This window comes from Neofelis nebulosa, chromosome 12 (assembly GCF_028018385.1).
Source record: "Neofelis nebulosa isolate mNeoNeb1 chromosome 12, mNeoNeb1.pri, whole genome shotgun sequence".
In the NCBI taxonomy this organism is placed as follows: domain Eukaryota; kingdom Metazoa; phylum Chordata; class Mammalia; order Carnivora; family Felidae; genus Neofelis; species Neofelis nebulosa.
Window position 1 is genome coordinate 65,868,069 of NC_080793.1, and position 23,231 is coordinate 65,891,299.

The following is a 23,231-nucleotide window of genomic DNA, read 5'->3' on the forward strand; positions in this document are numbered from 1 at the left end:
ACAAGAAAAGGAACAGCTTTGGGCTGTCACCCCGTTGTGATTTAGGATAGGCATTTGCTAGGGTAGCAAAAATCAGGGGAGTCCATAAAGTTGCTCTGTCCAGAGAGGTTTCTGTTTCTGGTAGCTTGTTCCAGAGCACCTTGGGTGAATACTGATGTAAGACCATACGAACGCTGAGCAGCTTATGACACAGGTACACCCGAGAAGGAGCTAAGTCTACCAGTGCAACCAAATGAATGACATAATTATGGTCTCACCAAGCTCCAGCCACACTGGCCTCCTTTCTCTTCCTGCAGCAAGCCAGACATGAGGGCTTAACAGTTGCTGGTTCCTCTGCCCAGACACTGTCCCCCCCAGCTCATCACAGTCAGCTTAAATGTTACTTCCATTTAGGTCTCCCCAGGCTACTCCATTTGAAGGGGGCTTCCCCCTTCCCCACCACCCAGTAACTACCCTGGCATTACCATCTGTGTTTCCTCCAAGGCACTTGTCATCCCATGAGATTATCCTATTGATTTGTTTGTCTACTGCTTGTGTGCTTCATTGGCCAGCAAGCCTTTTGGAGAACGCACCGGTCTCACCCGCGTTCTCACCCCGCATAGCACCCCGCTGTGTAGCACACAGCAGGCACCTTCATATGCTCACTGGGTGAGTGTTAGGACTCTTTGTCAAGTAAAGTGGATGAAACTTTTTAAAAAGTTACCAAATAGTTTTGCAAAAATAATAGATGGAATGTTAAATAAAATATGGCCATGTCATATGTAAAACCGAATTGAACGCTACTGAAAAGTAGGATACAGCATAGGTGCTGGAGGCCATTCAGGGTTTTTGATCTCCAGTTGCTCAATCTACCTATGATGAGAGTCTTGTCTTGGTTGAAAATGATTGTCACATTAGCAAAATATTACATTTATCACTAGAGCAAAGAAATGAAGGAAGAAAAAAATATTTTCAGTTCCAGAGACATGATAGACACCTTTATTAAAAAATATACGTCTTTAAATATACATTTTAAAACATCTAAAAAAGTGACACTATAAAGCCCTTGAGGTACGTTTTATATCTTGTAGGAAATAGCATCATTTTTGAAAACCCCTGTAATAAAATAATTGCTCTAATGTGAGGTTGGTCTGGAAGATGTAGATAGTTCTTTTCAGGAGCATGAACCTTGCATTTGATCTGTATTTTTGTGTGCACTCGTCTCTTGGATCCTCACTTTATGGGTTATAGTTAGAGGCAGCTGCTATAAAGCAGGAGAGGTGGGAGGGAGTGTCTGTGGTCCCACTCTGTTGATGTTTGTTTTTACCTCATGGTTGAATTCACCTGAAGCTCTAAGCGTCAGGAAAAATAAAGGAAGTAGGACTTTGTAAGCAGAATGAGGGATCGTGTGCTGTGCCAATGCTTCAGGAGCTGGTAGAAATATAAATGATTTATAGGTGTGGGGTATTGATGTCATATAGCCAGAAAAAAGGAAGGAGTTGAGCTTTTTTTCAAAAAGGCTATTTGGAGATCTTGGCATGGCAGTCTGTAGCTTTTCAGAAGTGACCTCTGGACTAATAATTGGCTTTTTAGCCTCAAACAGCCTTTTTATCTCCAGAGAATGTGGATTGAGTCTAATTCAGTTCTCTAGTTAATTGCTTGAAATAATACATTGTGATTCCTGCCAGAAGGAGCCAGACCCTGCCTGCAGGCAGCTTTATAAGAGCATCCTGAAAAGGCCTAGGACTTCATGTAAATTTATCCTTTGTTGCAAGTTTCCTATGTTTTCCTGTGGTCTTTCTTTAACTTCAAATTGATTGCAGTATCCTGGGCAATTCCCCAGGGCATTTGTCAAAGTTTTCCGCACAAGAAATCTTAATACTTTCTGTAACTGACTGATAATATCCTTCCCTCTGCCCCTCCCCATTTCTCCTTGCCCCTCCCCGCTCCTTCTTCCTCATCCTCCCCCTCCTCTCTCCTCTTGGACACACCCAACAGTATGTTGGGCCTCACCTCACAGTATTCCGCAGGGGCCTTGGCCATCTGCGTGGACCCACACACATGATCCTGCCAGTCTGTGAATCTGGACTAGCTTTCCTAATGAGGGCATTATTTGCTTTTTAGCCTGCCCCCTTGTTTATAAAATATGCCAAGAGAACTAAACAGCCCGCTGTTCCCAGTACTTCCTTACTTGCCCAAACCAAATGTTTATGTCCTTGAATGCTAAACTTGAAGAAAAAGGATTCCTCCTCGTGGGAAAGCTTACCATGATTGCTGAAGGCTCTTTCTACACTGTAGCTGAAGGCCTGTTTTCCAGTAAACATGCAACTTACCAGTGACTTTAGGAACTCTTCAGACTCACTGTTCAGACTCATCAGCTGGCCTTGGAGTGTATGTGTGTGTGTGTGTGTGTGTGTGTGTGTGTGTGTAGGGAGGGGGAGAAAGAAGGGTAGGGGGTGCTGCTTGCTCTAGGATTGTCTCTCTGCTGCCCTCCCGGGCCCTTCTGGAACAGCCCCTTCCCTGTGACCATATTGGATCAAAGCATGCTCTCCAGAGCACTCCCAATTGCATCCCCGCACACCTACCCTGTTGGGAAGTGACACTCCCTCCACCCCCCCCCCCGCCCCCCCCACCCCCCCCCCCATCCCCACCCCCCGCCCTGCATACCTCCCAGCCAGGTCCAGCATTCTGAGCTTGGCTTATTCTAAAGCCATAGTTGAAATATAACCTAAGACCTGAGAAACAAAACAAAAAGCGTACCTTGTTGCCCTCGCCTGTAGCATGCCCCACTGTGGCCAGCCTCCTGGAGAGCCCGGTGCTACTGGGGCAAGGCTTCTGGGCTTGCAACAGGTTCAGGATCCCTGGGGAGCTTCTGGAACACAGGCTGCCTGCTCACAGGGAACTCAGAACCTGGTACCTTTGTTTCCGGATGCTGACCAGGTGAGTCTGATAGAGCCAGGATCCAGAGACTGGCTGTCCTGGCCACAGCTGAGACATTTGGTTCCTCTCAAGTACATCTGATGTAAATCACATTATTTATCTTCTCCTGGCAAGTTTTCTGCTGAGCACACATTTGCCACCTTTCTTTGTTTCTTTTTCAACGGGGAGAAACATTTCCTTGTTACCTTTACTAGATTATTTAGGAGAAGAGTGTAAATTGAAGCCGTTTATCTTGAAATGTGCTGCAGGGGCACATTGTTTACACAAGTGAAAGAAATTGTAACAGGGGTATTTGGTCTGGTCTGCAAGGAAAAGGTGTCTCAAGTTTTCCTTCCCCTTCCCCCTTTATACATATGGCACATTAGTTAGAAGGTGCACAAAGCACGTATGCATTAGGTTTGCATATGCAACAGACAGGACAGTTGTTCATGGCCTTAGTATTTTTTCCGTGTTTTTTTTTTTTTTAATTGGTGAAATGAACATTGCCAGTAATAATAAAGTGAATGTTATCCCCCAAACATCAGCCCTGCATTTTCATGACCAGAGATAATTTATCCTGTATCCTGCACCTCTTAGTGAGATAACAGAACATGAATTCACGGGGATATTTCTGTTCTAATTGAAACCTGTACATGTTTGTCAGTTGGTGGACGAGTAAGTCGCGAATTAAACTATACTCGCCAGAAGATTGGAGAGGAGGCTATGTTTAATCCTCAGCTCATGATTCAGACCCCGAAAGAAGAAGGTGCTAACGTCCTGACCACGGAAGCTCTCCGACAACACCTGGACTCTGCCCTCCAGGCCAGCAGAGTCCATGTATATATGTACAACAGGTAAGGTGGCGGGAAGAAGCGGCTGGTTTTACTAAATAAGGTTGTGCTGGAAATATGCTTCCAGTGTTCAAGTAGTTTTCTGATAAGTGGGATTTTCTTAAATCTTGAATTTCATTTCTAGAGTTTGGTAACAGATCAAATATGTTATAATGTATTTTCACTAAGTATCTTGGCACTATATACCCAGATGAGTATGAGTTTTCAAGTAGCCATTTGGGTGGCTATACAGCCATTCTGAGGATCTTTCCTGCTTAAGCTATTTTTGGAGCAGTTACATTTTGAATTGCCTTTAGTCAAAAAGACTGAGAAAAGAGGGGCATCTGGGTGGGGCTCAGTTGGTTAACCGCCTGACTTCGGCTCAGGTCATGATCTTGTGGTTCGTGGGTTCAAGCCCTGCATCAGGCTCTATGCTGACAGCTCAGAGCCTGGAGCCTGCTTCGGATTCTGTCTCCTTCTCTCTCTGCCCCTATTCCACTCACGCTCTCTCTCTCAAAAATAAATAAACATGAAAAAAATTTGAAAAGAATGAGAAAAATGAAAGACTTTACGTATGGTTACTTTGTATTCACTACAGATATTGACAGCATGTGTCACAAAGCATATAGCGGTTGAGTCACTATGGTGATTTCTTACTGACGGGTAGGCAGATATGGTGGAATTATAATACAGCCTCACAAAATATTTCCCTTTAGCTTCAAAACTAACTTAACAGTGCTGTGGGTATAATAAAAGCATATGAAGAGTTCTGGAACAAAATTGACAGTCCTTCTCTATTTAAACAGTGCATTATTCAGGGCACGGACCACATCATGTCCATTCTTCCACCCCCAGCATTTAGATCAGAATTTGTTGATTGACTAACTGCCTAGATTGATACATTTGAACTGGATCTTCTCCCTGAACTATTGGGATGACTGTCACTAAACCCTGTTTTCAGGGGACTGCTTACTCAGTTGGCATTTGCCTAACCCCAACCTGTCCCTCACCTCTTAACTGACTGGTTGATGATACAGTTTTTCACAGGGGAGGTGAGGAAGTGCCACTGTATACCTATTCAGAGGCCAGGGAGAATGAGGGGAGAAAATAAAAGGAAAATCTGTACTTGTCCCTGCTACAGTAACCTCCACTCCCCATGGTCTTCACTGGATTGTCTCTAAGACCCATCTAGCTGGAGACAGCACCCTAAGGTCCAGCATGAGTCACATATCTTTGACATGCTCTTGTTTCCTCATCTGTAAAGTCAGTTACTGATCAAGTGTGGTCTATTATCCTCAGGAGGTTCTGAGAACGAGATATATAATGTATGAAAAGGAAGACGTAAGGAGGTATTCTAGCACTCTTGTCAAGCAAACTTGGCTAGTGAGCATATCCCCGATCTTATCAGCACATCCCTCCCATTCTGCAGTGGAAGCAACTCCCCAGGGCAGTTTTGCAGAACTTTCAAGTAGAGGGCCTGCTGGGAATTTGGAAATAAATAAGTTCCAGGGCCACTGAAAGCTGCTGTGACCCATTCTTAACACAATGGGACCCTACCTTGAAGGACTTGTCACTTAGACACTTAAGGAGAAGATGTGAGTGTCTGTACAATGAAATTATATTCTTAATCTGAGATGGAAACAGAGAACTTTTATGTGTTGGAATGAGCTTTAAAGAACACCTAGTTAAACCCATCTCATTTTTTAGACGAGAAAACCAGGAATTAGATTAACTGGACCATTTGTCCAAGTTCATACAATTTTTAAACACTAGAGCCAGTTTTCAAACCCTTTCTTCTGGCTCCAAGCCCAGGGGCTTTTTTAAGGCACAGCCATGACCTCTCAAGCAAGTGTAAATGAGTTCACTGATCAAGTGATATTGACAACCTACTCAGGCTAGATGGTATGTGTTGATGCTATGTGGAGTTCAATATAAACATACACATAGATATATGAGTAGGTGGGTGGGTGGATGGGTGGGTGAGTGGATGGAAGGATGGATGGATAACTTGGGCCCTGCATTAGGAGCCGATGGTCTAGTTAGAAAGAGGAAAGTATCACACCATAGATGGGCATGTACGAAGCCAAACACAGATACTCCCAAGTCCAGGTGCTCCACATATCAGACAGATCAGACCAGCAGTGTTCTGTGGTTCATGAGAAAGGGGTCATTTTCAATAGCCCTGGGCAAAAAAAAAAAAAAAAGCCTAGTGGGAAGGTGTGGCATTTCAGTGAGGACCCTGAGGGATAGATGGGAAGGTTCCACAGGGAAGAGGGCTAAGTCCAGAACATTGCTTTGGGTGACCAATAAAAAAAAAGAAAAAGGAGATGAATAAATAAACTAGAGCAATTTAGAGAGACTCAAATTTTTTTCTCTTGGATTTCCCATCCCTATACTTTCCAAATTTCTTCTTTTTCAAGTTAAACTCCCTGATACACTTGGAAAGGCATGTGCTTATAGAGCATTTTTCTAGAGATGTCAGAGTTCTATAGTATTCTATAGATAGATGATAGATAATAGAGATAATTGGTGATCAGTATATTTAATAACATTTCTATAGAACAAGAATAAAAAACTGTAAAGTAGGAAATCTGTCTACCTGGCAATGCTGTTTACAGCATTCATGGTTCAGAGCAGAATTCGTTTGGAACACTGTCTGTTAATAAGGACGTTAACTGCCAGTAAAAATAAGTCAGTTACGTTTTCCCACCTAAATATATGTTAATACATTATAAACCTTACTAATTAGTCTCCACGTATTTTGAAATTGTGATAATTCAACTGAATTATCTGCCCTGAAGTTGTGCAGTGTATGTAGAAAAGCAGATAATGGCGTAAACAAGATTATTGGGAGAACACTTAAGAAAACAGGACTTTTCAAGTACTTTGGTAGCATTCATTTACATAAGCACCCACATGTTAATTACAATTGAGTATTATCTATTCATTAAATTAAGCTTGTTGAGTCTCTACTTGCCAAAAGTTGTGTTCGTTTTGACAGATACCTAAAAGTGATCAAAATCGCAGTTCTTTCTATATGTTCTGTAGTCCTGATTTTGCATGGATTTCCATACTTTATTACAGTGAGAAATGTTTGTCTCTCCTTTCTATTTCAACAGGCAGTGGAAATTGGAACATTTGTGTTACAAATCTGGAGAACTTATCACAGAAACAGGTTACATGGATCAGGTATATTTTCTTTTTTTGCATATAATTCTCAAAAATTCCTCAATGGTATGCATTAGCCTAATATGTGGCCTGTTTTTGTTTTTTTTTTTTTAACTTTGACAGATAATAGAATATCTTTACCCTTGTTTAATTATTACACCTTTGGATTGCTTCTGGGAAGGGGCAAAGTTACAGTCTGGGACAGCGTACCTACTGTAAGTGTGTGATATCATTTTCTGATGTCTGATTTCTGAACTTTAGAAGGTTTCTGTGATGTTACTTCATCATTGTTTATTCTGTTTCAGTTTTGAACAAGAAATAAAAACATTGAGATTCCATGGGCATGTTTTGAGTGAATAGTTGGGGGAGAGGGGACTTTAGCAGAATGTTTTTCCTCTTTTCAAAAAAAAAAAGTTCTGAAGGCATCATTAAATTTCATTCACTTTTACCAACCTATTTATATGCAAATAAAATGCAAATTATTTCAGAGTATGTATGATTTTTAACTCTTTAATAAGATATTTGCAGTTTTGCTGACCAAGCCCTTCCATAGGTTTAGTTTATTTTTTAAGCAGAGAATTTATTAGTGTGTGCATGTCAGAATTAAACATATTGAGTTAAAGTTCAAGATCTTCCTGTGAAGTAAAATACTAACCTTTCTTTGGATCACATTAATGGCATTTAAGGGGGAAATCCGCTATCTTTGAAGGCCGTGGCAGGGGATGCTTCACAGTTTAGCAGTTGGATATTATACATACCACGTCATTTAAGGAATAATTGTTAATCAGTGTAGACATTTTCAGTTAATTATGCAAGAGTTCGTGCTTGGGTTATTGTTTCTGTCCTAGCTTGCACATATCTGCAAAAGCAATTTGCAGTGGCCATACCCTGACCTTCAGTGTACAGTTTTAGATGGGAAATAAGGGGTTTTGTGTTTTCTGGTTGGGAGATTCTGAATAATGACTTCAGCCTGGTTAAGCAGCTACAGTGTGGTTTGAACCACATAACAGGCAGCCAAAAGCCTTTCTGGTCTGTCAACAGCACAAATTCAAAAGTGAGTGTGGGGGGAAGTGGCCTTGATGGTGGTGATGGCAGAGGCAGCGGGGGGCTTTCGGGGTCGACTGCCAGGCTGTCAGAGAGAGCTCATAAGTGTGGGATTATTAAAGGTAATGGAGATCAAATATTTTGATTGATGACATTTACAAAGCATTTATTAGGCTGGCAAGTGCTAATTTGACATTGTGATTCCTTCTCCCACCCACCCCCCCACCCCCCTAATTTTGGATCTCAGTCTTTTGCTAGGAAGTGCCCTTTGGCTAATTCTGTAGTAGGTATTAAATATGACATATCAGCCAGTAAAGATTCTTTGATCGCTTCATTAATTTACAAGCTCTCTGCTTGGCATTTTTGTTCATGAATTACTTTCCTGACTCAGGTTTGCATACAGATACACTGGAAAGGAGCATTTATTTTGTATGCCAGGGTCCCAGAATTGCAGCACAACCAGAAAGCCTCATGCAATCCAGACACAATATATACAATATATGCCGTCTTGGAGGCTTGGGAAAGAGGCTTGGAAGCCTCCTTTCATGGTCTCGCCTCCTAATTTCTTTCACAGAGGTAAGCCTCCTTTGCAGTGGACAAACTTTGACCCTTTGGAATTCCTAGAAGAGTTAAAGAAAATAAACTATCAAGTGGACAGCTGGGAGGAAATGCTGAATAAGGCCCAAGTTGGTCATGGTTACATGGACCGGCCCTGCCTCAACCCGGCTGATCCAGACTGCCCTGCCACAGCTCCCAACAAAAATGCAACCAAAGTGAGTACAGTCCTCGATTCTTCCCTGAGAGAGAAAAACTTGATGTCTTTCCCCCATTTGGAGTTCTATTATTTTCATTTTTAAGATTTGATTCTCAACGACTTTTTTTGTCTATGGAGCTAAGTTTGTTTATAGAGCTAAATTTTGCTGTAAGATTTGCCATACGCCTCTCATTAGCCTTGTTATTAATGTTCTCTCTGAAACAAACAAGCCCTTAAAGCACTGGATTTTAACAAGGCATGTGACCTGCCTACTGATTCCCGTAATTATGTGGCTGTCTTTTTATTTTAGCCTCTTGATGTGGCCCTTGTTTTGAACGGTGGATGTCATGGATTATCCAGAAAGTATATGCACTGGCAGGAGGAACTGATTGTGGGTGGCACAGTCAAGAATAGCACTGGGAAGCTTGTCAGGTAATCCAACATATGGAGGAAAAATCCAAGCCGTCTATTTTTTGTCCTTTCCTCAGAAACACTTCCCTTCTGACATCTGCAAGTGTATTTGCATTAATACCTAACTGTTATCCTAGCTAGCCGCCTGGTGTAATAGAATCTTAGGAAATATTACTGGACCAGACCAGCTTGAAAGAACACCTTGTGGGGAATTTTTCAAGAGGAGATTTGTTGTTTTCATTGAGACTCTAGTTAGTGACTACAGGTTTTTAGAAGACCTGTCAGGTAGAAGATCAGGACAAGTGTAAAGTGGGCAGAAAACATTGGTCATAGCCAGTGGGGTGAAATGCTGTGACAGCTAAACAAGAATGATCCTCTGTGCACTCGCGGACTCTGCTCCGGCAAGCGTCAGGCTCTCCGTCTGAGATCTGTCCCTTGGGAGAGCCGTCGTCTGGGATTTCTGCACAGGCAAGCACGCAGCGCTGAGCCCAGCATATCTGGTCAAGCTATCTACTCCCCGACCCTTCCTGTTTCACTGAATAGAAACTGAGAAAGGAAATTGCCTATTAATTTAATTTCGGGGTATATCTGTAAAAGGTTTTGTAAGGTTACACCTTTAATATGGTACATCAATCTATTAAATAAAATAACCATCAGGTCCTGTTTAATGGAAACATGTGCTCACATAGAAGGAGAGAATGGCCACAAGTGAGTTGGGGGTGCTTGTTTGTGATTCTAAGCAGTGAGAACTACTTCCTGGAAATGCTGATGTTGTGTCTTTACCACCCATCACAGTGCCCATGCCTTGCAGACCATGTTTCAGTTAATGACTCCCAAGCAAATGTACGAACACTTCAAGGGGTACGAGTATGTGTCACACATCAACTGGAACGAGGACAAGGCAGCAGCCATCCTGGAGGCTTGGCAGAGGACGTACGTGGAGGTAAATCGCCAGCATTCCGACGCCTACCTTTGAATCTGGGTACAAACCCCTTAGTTACTAAATACTTCATTGTAGTAATGTTTTAAAACATTTTTTTTTCATTAGAATTTATTTTCAAAGCAAATTGTCATTTTGGGTACTTGGTGGGATGGAAACTTTTCTTCCTTTCCTAGATAGACATTGAAAATCTTAATGTCTGGGTGATGCTAATTCTAATTGGGATGCCTGAAATATTCTGAGTAACCAGTTGTGAACTCCAGAACTAAGGCATAACAGTGTTTAGAACAACAACAACAACACTTGGTTAGCAAGAAAAGGTGTCTGGAAAACATTAGCAAGGCATAGAATCTATTCACAGCTGCAGTCCCCTTGGTTAGGTCATATGACAGGAGCTGGCCTTTGTTTCCCAAGCAGTGACCTCTGCTGAGCTGCATGTGACCTTTTAAAAGTGGCCAGCAAACAAAGTGGGGGGGAGTCACCACAGGAATGAGTTGTTTTAGATTAGTGGGGAGCCGAGGGGACCCACAGATCAGTTGTACAGTGGCAGAGAGGTGAATGGGTGGAGTAAATAAAGCTTGGAGTGGGCTTCAAGGATTCTGGCTCACTGCAGCACCAGATTCTCACCTGATTAGCAATGGCCTTCATTGTTCCAGGCCCAGGGTCATTTCATGTTAGTCCAAGTTCAAACCTGGATCATGTAGAACTCTTTAATGCATCAGAAAAAAGTGAGGGTTGAGTGGAGGGGGCATGTCCCCCAAGATCTGTGCTGTCAAAGCCCATTGAAGCTTTAATTCCATGTCGGACTTGATCCTTATGTTGTGACCACAGGTAGTTCATCAAAGTGTCGCCCCGAACTCCACACAGAAGGTGCTTTCCTTTACCACGACGACCCTGGACGACATCCTCAAGTCCTTTTCTGATGTCAGTGTCATCCGAGTGGCCAGTGGCTACTTACTGATGGTAACAGTCAATTCAGTTCTCCTGGGGGATGGGGCGGTTGGTTTGGTTTTTAGTTTTTATCTTTCCATGACCGCTCCTGCTTTTTAACTGCTCTTAACACACACGTGCATCCAAGACAGAGAGAGCTCTGCTTCATAACGGTTTCAAAAGTGGTCGTGTAAAGCGTTTTCTCCCATTTGTAGTTTGCCCATCTCTGACTCATATCATTTCATGTGATGTCTGTAATGTAAATTTTTTGTTGTTGTTGGATTCAATAAGTTCTACTTTTTGATTTGGGGTGATGGGTGGGGGAAAACATTAGAATCCTTACACATTCTAATGTTTGGCTTTTGTTTTGTGTCTCCCCCCACCGCCCCCCATCCCCCCTTGTTCCTTCACCTGCCCCCCACCCTGTGGTTCTGCTCGCAGCTTGCCTATGCCTGTTTAACCATGCTGCGCTGGGACTGCTCCAAGTCCCAGGGTGCCGTGGGGCTGGCTGGCGTCCTGTTGGTTGCACTGTCAGTGGCTGCAGGATTGGGCCTGTGCTCATTGATCGGGATTTCCTTTAACGCTGCAACAACTCAGGTACTAAAGGAGCCATCCATCCACTGTTTATTGACAAACACCCCTCCCCAGGCTTAGCCCTGCGGCCTCCTATGTGTCCCTGTCACCTAAAGAGTCTTCCGTCCTTTGCTACCAAGATGCCACACTTCGGGGGAGGGGGCTGCTGCCTCAAAGTGGAGCTCTTGGCAGTGGGGGGTGGGGGGGTGGGTCTGAGTGGGCTTGTTGCTTGGTTGAGGCACTTCACTTATCAGTGAAATTAAGACCATTTATTAGAGCTGTGGTTCCCAAACTTAGGTGTTTGCTAGAGTCACCTGGAGGGCTTGGACAACTCAGACTGCCCGGCTTCACCCCCAGAGTTTCCAATCATCACTTCTCAGTGATGCTGGTCCAGGGCTCATGCTCTGAGATCTGCTGCTTTCCATGAGTCAGATTCTTTCTCATTTATTAATTTTAAAAAATATAACGGAGCTTAGAAATAGAAATGCACAAGATCTCATGTGCGCTAAAACAGCTCGATCTGGGGGATTTAAGCCTCAGAGAAAACTAGATTCAATGGTGTGAGCTGTCCTTTGGGGAGCTTGGGGGGGGGGGCTCTGGGGGTAGTGTTTTCAAGGGCTCGGGAGTGGTCAGAATTGGGCTTCACGCATCTAATCTGCTGCCCTTTGTTTTTGCTGCAGGTTTTGCCATTTCTTGCTCTTGGTGTTGGTGTGGATGATGTTTTCCTTCTGGCACATGCATTTAGTGAAACAGGACAGAATAAAAGAATCCCTTTTGAGGTAATAGAAAAAGAAGAAAGCTTTGGGGACAGCCAAACTGCCCTCTGTTCTTGAGTTTTTGTCCTCTAATTTTCTGTAATCTGGCCCAATAAATATTTCAGTCCCAAGTCAGTGACGTGGTACTGGCTCTAAATAAGTAAAAGAAGTTAGAAGAATCTCAGAACACTTATTCTAAGGCCCAAATTTGCTTTTCTGTTGTGTGTGTGTGTGTGTGTGTGTGTGTGTGTGTGTGTGTCTCACGTTGTCCCCATCACACCCTCCCCCACACCTTTTTTTTTTCAAGTTTATTTATTTTGAGAGAGAGCAATCGAGGGAGGGGCAGAGGGAGAGAAAGAGAGAAAGAATCCCAAGCAGGCTCCAACCTTCAGCACACGGCCCAGTGTGGGGCTCGAACTCATTAACCTTGAGATCATGACCTGAGCTGAAATCAAGTGAGGACATTTAACTGACTGACCCACCCAGGTGCCCCTCCCCCACACCTTTTAAATCTGAAATTTTTACTTAAATCATTATCTTGCAGCTCTGTGCTTTGGATGTCAGAGCCATGAACAACACATAACCATGTAGATAATCCTGAGAACTTTCTCAATGCCAGTGTTAGGGGGTAAGGCAGAGATCGCCCTTTCTTTCTTATACCCCAATGTCAGCATTATCGACTCTCTGCTGTCTTACTTTGTCATGTATGTGAATTGTTCACACGGTCTGTGCTCTGAGGGCACCCTGCCCTGTGCAGTTTTCAGCACTGTGGTTTCTCATGCTCAGGACAGGACTGGGGAGTGCCTCAAGCGCACGGGAGCCAGTGTGGCCCTCACATCCATCAGCAACGTCACTGCCTTCTTCATGGCTGCATTGATCCCGATTCCCGCTCTGCGGGCGTTCTCTCTACAGGTGAGTCTCCAGTGATGAAACCTATGGTGAGCACCCCATGTTGACTTTTCTCCATTAACACGCTTCCAGTCCTACTGTAGCATATACCATATGGAGCTCGTGTGGGTGGGTGCTTCTTTAAGCCATAACCCTCACAGTCCCCCTAAAATACAGCCCAGGGTTCTTCCCTTCCTTTTAGGACTGTAGCCCAGATGCCTGTGGCCTGGGTGTCCTCAAGACCTGGTGCCTTAGGGAGCGGCTCTTTCCTTTACAGTTAAACTAAAATGACACCAGAGCTGCTCCATATAGGATGCCAGGAAGCCCCTGCTCCAGATATCCAGAAGTCCTCTGGTCTCATCCACAGTGTGGCCAGCTTCTGGCCATCCCTGCTTCGAAATCCCACTCAGTTTCTGTGCTTACCCCAACATGCCACCCTCTGTCTATTTCCCTAAAGCAGCCTCAACACAAGGCAGTTGTACAGAACACACTTCATTGACTATGAAGACGAGCTTGCAGTATAGACCAGGCTAGGCGATCACTTAGAATTGAACACATGGGGGTTATAATGGGTGCAGATCCTCCCCCACTCCTGTAGTCCAATCTACACATAACATTTTTTTTTTTCTGAGAGAGAGAGAGGCAGAAGGAGAGGGGGAGAGAATCTTAAGCAAGCTGCACGTCCAGCGCAGAACCCTTCATGGGGCTCAATCTCACAACCATGCAATCATGACCTGAGTCAAAATCAAGAGTCTGATGCTTAACCTGCTGAGCCACCGAGGTGCCCCTGCGTATAATTTTTGACTCTCCCCAAACTTAACTAATAGCGGCTGTTGACTGGAAGCCTTACTGATAACATAAACAGTCAATTAACATATATTTTATGTTCCGTGTGTTATATACCGTATTCTTACAGTAAAGTAAACTAGGGAAGGAAATGTTATTACAATCCTAAGGAAGAGAAAGTACTTTTACAGTGCTGTACTCTATTTATTGAAAATAGCCTCCAAGTGGACCTGTGTAGTTCCAACTTTAGTTGTTCAAGGGCCGGCTGTATTAGCTTCCACTGTGCAGATGTATTGGCCACCCTCTGCCTGCAGGGGGTTCATTGGTGGGCCCTTTCTTGCCACTTTTCTCCCTAGTTCCCCCACAGTCTCTTCTGTCCTCTCCTCTGCCTTCTTTTGGTCTCCTCGTCCCCTCTCAGGCTGCACAAAAAGACTCAGAATTCCTTTCCCTTCCTTATGCGGAGCAGTTTGGCTCCTGCATTGTTCTCCTTCCAAACTAGGCCCTTTCAAAGCACCAAGATATTTTTTGAACAAAGAGCCAGCTTATGTGAACGGTAGGAATGGAGAGCTCCCTGGGCTGGGGCCACAGCAATGGTCCATTCTATGCTTGGCCTGCAGTGCCGGTATCGCCCTTCAGCTGCTTGAAGCCCCCAGGGATCCGGAAATGGATCAGCACAGCAGGTGAAAGCTCACCACCCAGTTTGAGATGCGGCCTTCTTGAGCCCGAGATGGTTTTGGGTTTTGATGTCTCAAAGACGTTATTGCAGTTTTGTGAATTAAATTCAAATTTTACCTTTCTTTTTCTCTTACAGTGTGATGCGTAATTTATGAGATGGCCAGGTTTTTAAAGGAAACTACCTTTGGTGTCACTTTTTAAGCCTTATTACATCCGTCTTCTTCATGTTGCTTTACTCTTGTAAATCACCAAAAGGTGATTGTGACCAGGAAGAGAAACGGACAGATGATAAATTATGTTTCTCTTTATACTTTGTCAACACGCTTCGCTCTTTTGTAGTCTTCATATTTGAATTTCACTTCACTAATGGCTAATAAAGACCTAAGCAAGTAATGATGCTACTGCATTTGGGATGCTAGACTTACTTAATATTTAGTGTAAGACAAGACATGAAAAAAGATTTTTATACCAGTCACTATGACCACCACCCCCAGAAGAAAAAGGGTTTATTACAAAAATATATATAAAAATAGAAGCAGTAAGTGAATTAATGAATAAAGGTAAGCCTTTAATGAGCAAAGCACAGGAAAATGAAAATATAAGTGCTCAGTAATGTGGAAGATGAGTGAACATTGCCACTAAATTATGGGTGCAACCAAAGTTCTAGAATGCCTTTTTGCATGGGCATCTGCGCCCCCGCATTTAGTCTCCCGTTCTTATTACATATAGAGCAGATTCTAGTATTGAAAAATTGTGCTCCTTGGACAGTGGGACCCTGTCTCCCACCTGTCTCCTTTTCTGCTTGCCTTTTTCTCACTGTTCTTTATTTCCGCTCTGCCTCACACTCCTTCTTTTCTTCTTGTGTGTGTCTCTCATTTTCTCCTCTCCTCTCTCAGTATACACTGATGATTCATCAGGACATACCCTCCTTTAATGATATCCTATGGTGTGGTGCTGAAAAGCTACATGAGTTTTCCTTACGTCTTTTAGAAAATCCAGTGCGCTAAATTCTCCCAAGGTAAGCACCTTACCAAGAAGAGAGGAGTACTGTGAGGTTTGCATTTCTATTCTGAGCCACTGGGGTACCACTTTAGAAAATTAAGGACTTCCAGGAGTCTTCATTTATTAAAGACTGGCTCCGCCATAGCACTGGCTCATGCTCTGTCAAAAAACTAACAAAAGCAAAGAAAAGGAAAGAAAGAAGAAGATAATGTAAAAAGAAAAGAGAGAGAATGTGTTTTGCAGTAGTCATCAGAAATTTACATTGGTTTCCTTTTAAATACACTGACATTCAAAATCGACCATTATGTAGCTTCTTCTCTTTCTTTTAGTGAATGACATTAAGTTGTGCCTCTGGGTATTCATTTGTGTTTATATTTTCAGGATACTACAGATTAAGCCTCAAAAGAGAGAGATCCACAGTGGTTCGGCCTAATAATAAGTCCATGTTAATTTAGGATTTTTCCCTATGGAAATTTTCCAACTGTCTAACTTTACACAAATAAATAGAAAAATTTTCCCCAAAGAAACCATCTTAGACTTCCTTGTCAGTGTCCATCCATCTGTCCAAATACCACCTCTGTGCCAGAAAACAGTGGCTTTGGTAACCAGTGCCCCGCACTGGGCTTTGCTGGTAACTGAGTGGTGTTTGTTCTTCAGTGAAAACTCCCAGAACAGAATGTCTTATTGTTCCAGACAGTATGAGGGTTTCAATGAGGGCCCCCCTAGGCAGGGCCCAGTTGTCTCCGTGTCGCAGCAGGGCCACCATGGGTGCGTTGCAGGGAGCAGGGTGGAACACAGAGGATGGGGACATTTCCCTTAAGCACCGGAATTAGAATTGATTGACAGTGCAGATCATCCCCATCATCTTTTCAGATTTTCTACAATTTCTTAAACTCCCCTTTGCTCCAGCAATGACACATGTCCCTTGCTGAGAGACCTTGCAGTTATTTATTTATTTATTTTTACTATTTTAGCGCACTTGAACAGGGCATTGAAACTGTGTCGTTTTCTTGTCAGAATATGTGCTCCCTATGTATGTAATATGCCACTTGACAGTAAGCATGGGCGAGATGCTACACTTTGGAGTTCTGGGGTTCTTCATTTCCCCCACAGACTCCTCCAGTGGATATGGCTGATACCAGATGTGTTCCACAGTCACTGTGGAAGCATCGGTGTCATTCGGCCCAGAGCACCTGGGCCACTTGCGTTCCTCATCCTCAGGAACTTCTGTCCAGAGTGAGGCCCAGAGTGTTCAATCTGCATTCCACCCCTGAATTCTGAACATGCCTATCATAGAAAGAAAAGCTGAAGGGATTCCACCTCTTGGACTGAATTTTCCTGAAAAATCTCCTTGAGAATCAAATCCGTTCTTCCCAGCACCCCTGTGGTCAGATTGGTCAGGAGTCCTAACCCCACCTGCATCCATCCCCTCAGGAAGTGACCAGGTGACAACAACTCCCAGGTCTCAGGCTGAGGGCTTTGACATCAAGCCTGTATTTAAATTCTGTTTACTCCATAACCTGAGGCAGGTGACCATCCTCTGCACCTCGGACTCTCTGTTAGGTAATAGTGTCCACAGCAGTAATAATGGCTCACCTGGTTGCTGTGAAGACCAGGTGAATCATGTGTTAATTCCCTGGTCTCTCATTACTCCCCCTTTTACTCCTTTCTCTTTCCCTCCACAGGATTTTACGTGTCCCCCCTCAGACACTGCTTGTCAGTTTCCTCCACGTGGTACATCCTTCCTCCTTGCCCCCCAGAGTCCTATTTTTGTCTTCTACACCTCCCAAGTACCTGCCTTGACCACCCTCTGCCCGCCATCCCCACACACACCCGCACCTGCACGTTCTTTCCTCCTCTGAGCTGCTCTGAAACCCTGTGCAAGCTTTTACTACTGTATATATCAGCCTGAATCATAATTTGTTTAAAGGTCTGGCTGTGTCGGTCCTTGGAGAGCACCAGGATTTTGTCTTATTTCTCTTTTTGTCTTTAGTACCCAGCTCAGTACCTTGCCTTTTCTTTTTAAAGTATTTGCCTCTTGGATGAATCCTCCAGGCAAAATAGTGATTTGCTTATTAAAACAAGTCTGACCTTCCATACATTAGAGTGGTTAAGTCCACAGGTTTCATATGTTTTGAGTTGATGAGGAATCTCAAAGCAGACTAAGAAGAGAGAAGTTATGTAATTTTTAGCAGAAGACTTGATTATTTTTCAGTTTTGTAGACTTGACAGGGAATAAATTATTGAAGGTCCCTTTCCAGAACTTACACTTGCTCTCTCGCCTTGAGCATAAATTCACAATTACTATGAAAAGTTTTTTGCAAAGTTCTCTTCTAATTCTGTTAGGTATCAGTTATAATCAGTCAGGTTTTCTTTTCTCACCTGGAGATTTACCCAGTTGGGGAACGTTTTAGAACTAAGTAGTTCTTCAGAAAGCTTCCTAAGAATTTTTAATTTGCAAAAAATTTTCTGATGATTTCTTGGTTACTTAGCATTCCAATTGCTTTTTTTCTTTATTGTGCCGCTTCTTTCCATGCTTTTCTGAAGGGGAGAGCCCTTTCAACTGTCCTCTGTTGACTTTCCCCTATTAACAGCCCAATTGTGTAATTTTTACTAGGTCAGCAGGAGATTTGCCAAAGCACTACAGAATCTAGCCCCATGTTTATTCTAGGTTATGGAGTGACTTTTGAATCTGTACTTATTTATTCTGCATACTATAATCACACGCAGGAATTTCTTTCTGCCTTACTCTCCTTGACCTTTTATGTTACTGTGCTCGCATACCCCACAGGCTGCTCCAGAGGCTATTTGGAATGTGCCTATTAAAAACCTCAGGGGATGTGTTTGAAATTTTATTTCATGTTTTAAAGGTGACATTTTGATATACCCAATCCACTTTACATATAAATATTCTAAGTATAAAATCAGAGTTGCGTGAAACTCTTAGAAATGTTCTGAAAGGGGAATGTTTGTTTTAAATTAAAACATCTCAAGTATATTCTGTATTCTGCCTTTGTAAATTTGGTTTGGTTAGGTTGCTACCAAGACACTCATTTCATTCCTGTGTTTGTACATCATGGGTTCGTGAAATTCTAAGAGATAGAAAGGATCAGAACGATGGGGCCTGTTCTAGTCAGATGGTCTCTTAATGATGGAAGAGAAGCAAAAGGATGAGAAACTCCAACATCTATTTCAACTTTCTTTCATTTCCTTACTGAAGTGTTTAAAGATGATGTTTAATTTTTTAAAATTTTTTTAATGTTTATTTTTGGGAGAGAGAGAGAGAGAGAGAGAGAGAGAGAGAGAGAGAGAGAGCATGAGCGGGGGAGGGGCAGAGAGCAAGGGAGACACAGAATCCGAAGCAGGCTCCAGGCTCTGAGCTGTCAGCACAGAGCCCAATGTGGGGCTCGAACTCACAAACCGTGAGATCATGACCTCAGCCGAGGTCGAATGCTTAACTGACTGAGCCACACAGGTCACCCAGAAAGATGTTGTTTAAAACATCTTTATTTTCAGTGCAGTCCTCTGGCATATTGGTGACCTCTGCTTTTCTTTTTTTTTTCTTTTTTTTCCCCTGCTTCTAGGCGGCTGTAGTAGTGGTATTCAATTTTGCTATGGTTCTGCTAATTTTTCCTGCAATTCTCAGCATGGATTTGTATCGACGGGAAGACAGGAGATTGGATATTTTCTGCTGTTTTACAAGGTACAGTTTCTGGCTGCTGTGACTTTTATTTGTTGGGTACAAAGTGGTAGGGTTTAGAGAGGTCTTTAGTCTGTGGACTTGGAAGAAAATGTAATCAACAGGGCTTGTACCAGCGTGATGGAGGCAGAGGAGATAATGGACGGAGGATGCTTTTTTAGGGATATCGAAAGACTGGGGCTCTCCCCGCCCCCTCCGCCCCACCCCTGCCAACAGAAGAAGCAATCACAGCCCCAGGGTTGTGATGTGCATGGCCATTATTTCTCCTGTGGATCAGTTTTGCTGATTATCAGGAGTGTGTCATATCTGTATGGATTCAGGCAGAACAAAGGTTTGAAAACCAACCATCCAGAAAAAATACAGCCCTTTGGGTGTTGTGGGATTGGGGGGGGTGTTTTGGGGCAGTTTTTAGGAATTATGCTTTGAAGGGGTTCATCAGCGTGTAACTTGATTTTGTCAGCCAAATTCAGGTTCAGCCATCCATTTGGCTTCCTTTGACTTACTAGTGTCTATGTCCAGATGGTTAAATCAGGTGACATGTGTGAAGTTGAGCAGTACGATATTTTCCTCCTAAATCAGAGCTATGTAAAATGGATCTTGTCAGTCATTGGCAAAAATGAAAGTACTTTGTTTCCCTGTTTCAGTTATACCACTACAACATATTTTTCCCTCTCAGCCCCTGCGTCAGCAGAGTGATTCAGGTTGAACCTCAGGCCTACACGGAGACTCACGATAACACCCGCTACAGCCCCCCGCCCCCCTACAGCAGCCACAGCTTCACCCACGAAACCCAGATCACCATGCAGTCCACAGTACAGCTTCGCACAGAGTACGACCCCCACACGCATGTGTACTATACCACTGCTGAACCACGCTCTGAGATCTCCGTGCAGCCCGTCACCATGACCCAGGATACCCTCAGTTGCCAGAGCCCCGAGAGCACCAGCTCCACGAGGGATCTGCTTTCCCAGTTCTCGGACTCCAGCCTTCACTGCCTTGAGCCCCCCTGCACCAAGTGGACACTTTCATCTTTTGCCGAGAAACACTATGCTCCTTTTCTCTTGAAACCAAAAGCCAAGGTAATCTACCAAAACAGAAGATTCTTGTCTTCAAGAAATGGCAAAACAGTCTCCTTTGGAATTCATCAGGTTGCTTCTTTGGGTGTCGCTTCTTTCAGGCCTTCTAAAGAGTCCATCCGTTTAGCATGTGAGGCCATTTTAATGAGCTCATCTTCTACAGCAGTGAATCTCTATGCAGCAAGTGCTTCTGTGAATTTAGTTCAACTTCTTACATTATAAACATTTCATTCTTCATGAGCTTATTTTTAAAATATGCTTACTATGATTACTTGTTTTTCCCTGCGGGAGAATGACCCCTACATGCTGCATCCAGGCCATTGTGGTGATAAAAGTGAGGTCTGGGGCGCCTGGGTGGCTTGGTTGGTTAAGCGTCTGACTTCAGCTCAGGTCATGATCTCACACTCCGTGAGTTCGAGCCCCGCGTCAGGCTCTGTGCTGACAGCTCAGAGCCTGGAGCCTGTTTCAGATTCTGTGTCTCCCTCTCTCTCTGCCCCTCCCCTGTTCATGCTCTGTCTCTCTCCATCTCAAAAATAAATAAACGTTAAAAAAAAAAAAATTAAAAAGTGAGGTCTAAACCAAACAGCTTGCTTTTGTTGAGGGAGAGTCGATCCCATCCTCTGACTCTGATCTTGTGCCTTTTACTGTGTTACAGGTCATGGTGATCTTCCTTTTCCTGGGCTTGCTGGGGGTCAGCCTTTATGGGACCACCCGAGTGCGCGATGGGCTGGACCTTACAGACATTGTGCCTCGGGAAACCAGAGAATATGACTTTATTGCTGCACAGTTCAAATACTTTTCTTTCTACAACATGTATATAGTCACCCAGAAAGCAGACTACCCAAATATCCAGCACTTACTCTACGACCTTCACAAGAGTTTCAGCAGCGTGAAGTATGTCATGTTGGAAGAAAATAAACAGCTTCCCAAAATGTGGCTGCACTACTTCAGAGACTGGCTTCAAGGTAAGGTACTGCTAGAGGGCGTTTGCCCTTTGTAAACTCACCCTTTGGCCCTTGGTGTGTTCAGCGTCCACAAGTTCCCTTTGTTCGCTTAATTAAAGTGTTAGATTATAATGTAACACTGACGTGTTTCATTGACTCCTAAGTGTTGCTTAAAATTCTTATATAGACTGTTTTCTGGGGCAGCCTCCCAAATCTGGCTTTCACCTATTAAATGATGCAAACAGTTCACACGGGTGACTCAGGAACTTCTGTAAGAATTTATGGGTGCACATTAGAAAATGGGAAAGTATGTTATAAAATAGGGAGCTGGGTGCTTCTGGTGCTCTTTTTTGGATGGTGGTCAGTTGGATGACCAAGTGAAATCAGAGTGATGGAATTTCTAGACTGACTTCTTGTCAGATTATGGCTTACTATACCAGCGGATTTTGCATCATTGGTGAATATAATGTAAAATTCCATATTTTGACCGTCTTTTGATTTGGCATATGAAATAAACTTATCAGTGCTTAACCACATCTCACAGTACTTCATACTGTAATAATGAGTCAAATTCTGCTGTAAAATGCCTTTCTTACTTCTTACCTTGTTCTTAGAAACATTTCTAGGAAACGGTAGTCAGCTGAAGAAAAAAAATGGCTTAAATATGCTCCTAACTGCTGACTGAATATGAATGTATTCAGTGATTCAAAGAACATCTGTTCATTTATTCCGTGTTGACACATGCAAAGTGAAGTGGGGAATCAAGATAATTATCCACACAATTCAAGCAAAAATGCTTTTACTGAAATACCCAAATAATTATGGCCCCCAACATTTTTTGGCTTAAGTTATCCAAATGACTGTCTTAATTTCCCACTTAATTAGGCTTGTTTAAACACAGATTTGAGTGCCTTTTTTGGTCTTAAGTCAATACACTTGTATGTAAAGATTAAGCAGCCAATTTCCCTGTGAGTTTGCATGGAATGGTAAACAACTTGAGTTTGATTGAAAATTCTTCAGTACAGTTTTTCTGGCCTTGACTTCTGTTCTTACAGTTTTGTTCATACGTATATACCAGATTTGACCTCTTTTTTTGAGGAAGGCAAAGAGAACCACATGATCTTAATACTATTTTTTAACATGCTCTGAGATTAACTCAAATTTGTTCCAAGTCTTATTTTTGACAGTAGTTTGGGAGGTAGTGTTTTTCAGATAATGGGTCAAAACAGGACCAGACAGTTGAGAGATTCCCTGCTTTTCATTTTTCCTCCCTTGGCCAAAGACATGCAAATAGCTTGCCACGAATGACAAAAGAGTGCACTGCCAGTATCTGAGCAAAGGAGGCTTGTTGTAGAATTGATTTCAGTGTCTTCAGCCATTCCTTTGGAAGCTCAATATTGCATGTTAGGCGGAGCTTGGGAAGAGGGCAGAGGGGTATTGTCTGCAGGCAGTGCTGAGGGCTAACCTTTTTATAGCGTATTGTAAATTATCCCTATGCTTTCATCCATTTAAAGACCTAAAGCAGTTGGACTTGATAATCACACTTTTTTAAAGGTGCCATTGAATCATGTTCTGATTGCTAACTGAACAGCACCCACCTAAACCAAGTGAGACCTGTTCATGCTCCCAAGTCAGGGTCCCAGCCAGCTCTAGAACTCTGCTTGTGACTCTTAGGAGGTCTCACAGAGAGCACTGGACACAGAATGGCCAGATAATGGGACACTTGGGTTGCCTAGATACTTTTCAGGCCTGTCAAGTGGTTGATTGGGTCTTTGGACACTTCCTGCAAGGAATCAGCTCTCCTTGAATCATTCAGAACTTACTGTGCGATTGTTAAGTGTTGGGAACCTTGTTGGT

General features: G+C 43.2%; 1 protein-coding gene across 5 annotated transcripts in view; it reads left to right on the top strand.

The window, feature by feature from the left end:
- The window catches only part of PTCH1 (patched 1), a 71,733-nt gene that overhangs the window by 25,973 nt on the left and 22,529 nt on the right, over positions 1–23,231 (top strand). For 4 of the 5 annotated variants that reach the window (XM_058695495.1, XM_058695493.1, XM_058695497.1 and 1 more), the window contains 13 exons: positions 3,563–3,752; positions 6,848–6,917; positions 7,020–7,111; positions 8,515–8,713; positions 9,005–9,126; positions 9,901–10,048; positions 10,877–11,008; positions 11,417–11,572; positions 12,229–12,327; positions 13,090–13,215; positions 19,239–19,357; positions 20,031–20,433; positions 21,086–21,395. In XM_058695495.1, the coding sequence (XP_058551478.1) occupies positions 3,563–3,752; positions 6,848–6,917; positions 7,020–7,111; positions 8,515–8,713; positions 9,005–9,126; positions 9,901–10,048; positions 10,877–11,008; positions 11,417–11,572; positions 12,229–12,327; positions 13,090–13,215; positions 19,239–19,357; positions 20,031–20,433; positions 21,086–21,395 (2,166 nt within the window). The remainder of the gene's footprint in view (positions 1–3,562; positions 3,753–6,847; positions 6,918–7,019; positions 7,112–8,514; positions 8,714–9,004; positions 9,127–9,900; positions 10,049–10,876; positions 11,009–11,416; positions 11,573–12,228; positions 12,328–13,089; positions 13,216–19,238; positions 19,358–20,030; positions 20,434–21,085; positions 21,396–23,231) is intronic. The other variant, XM_058695494.1, reaches the window with a different exon arrangement.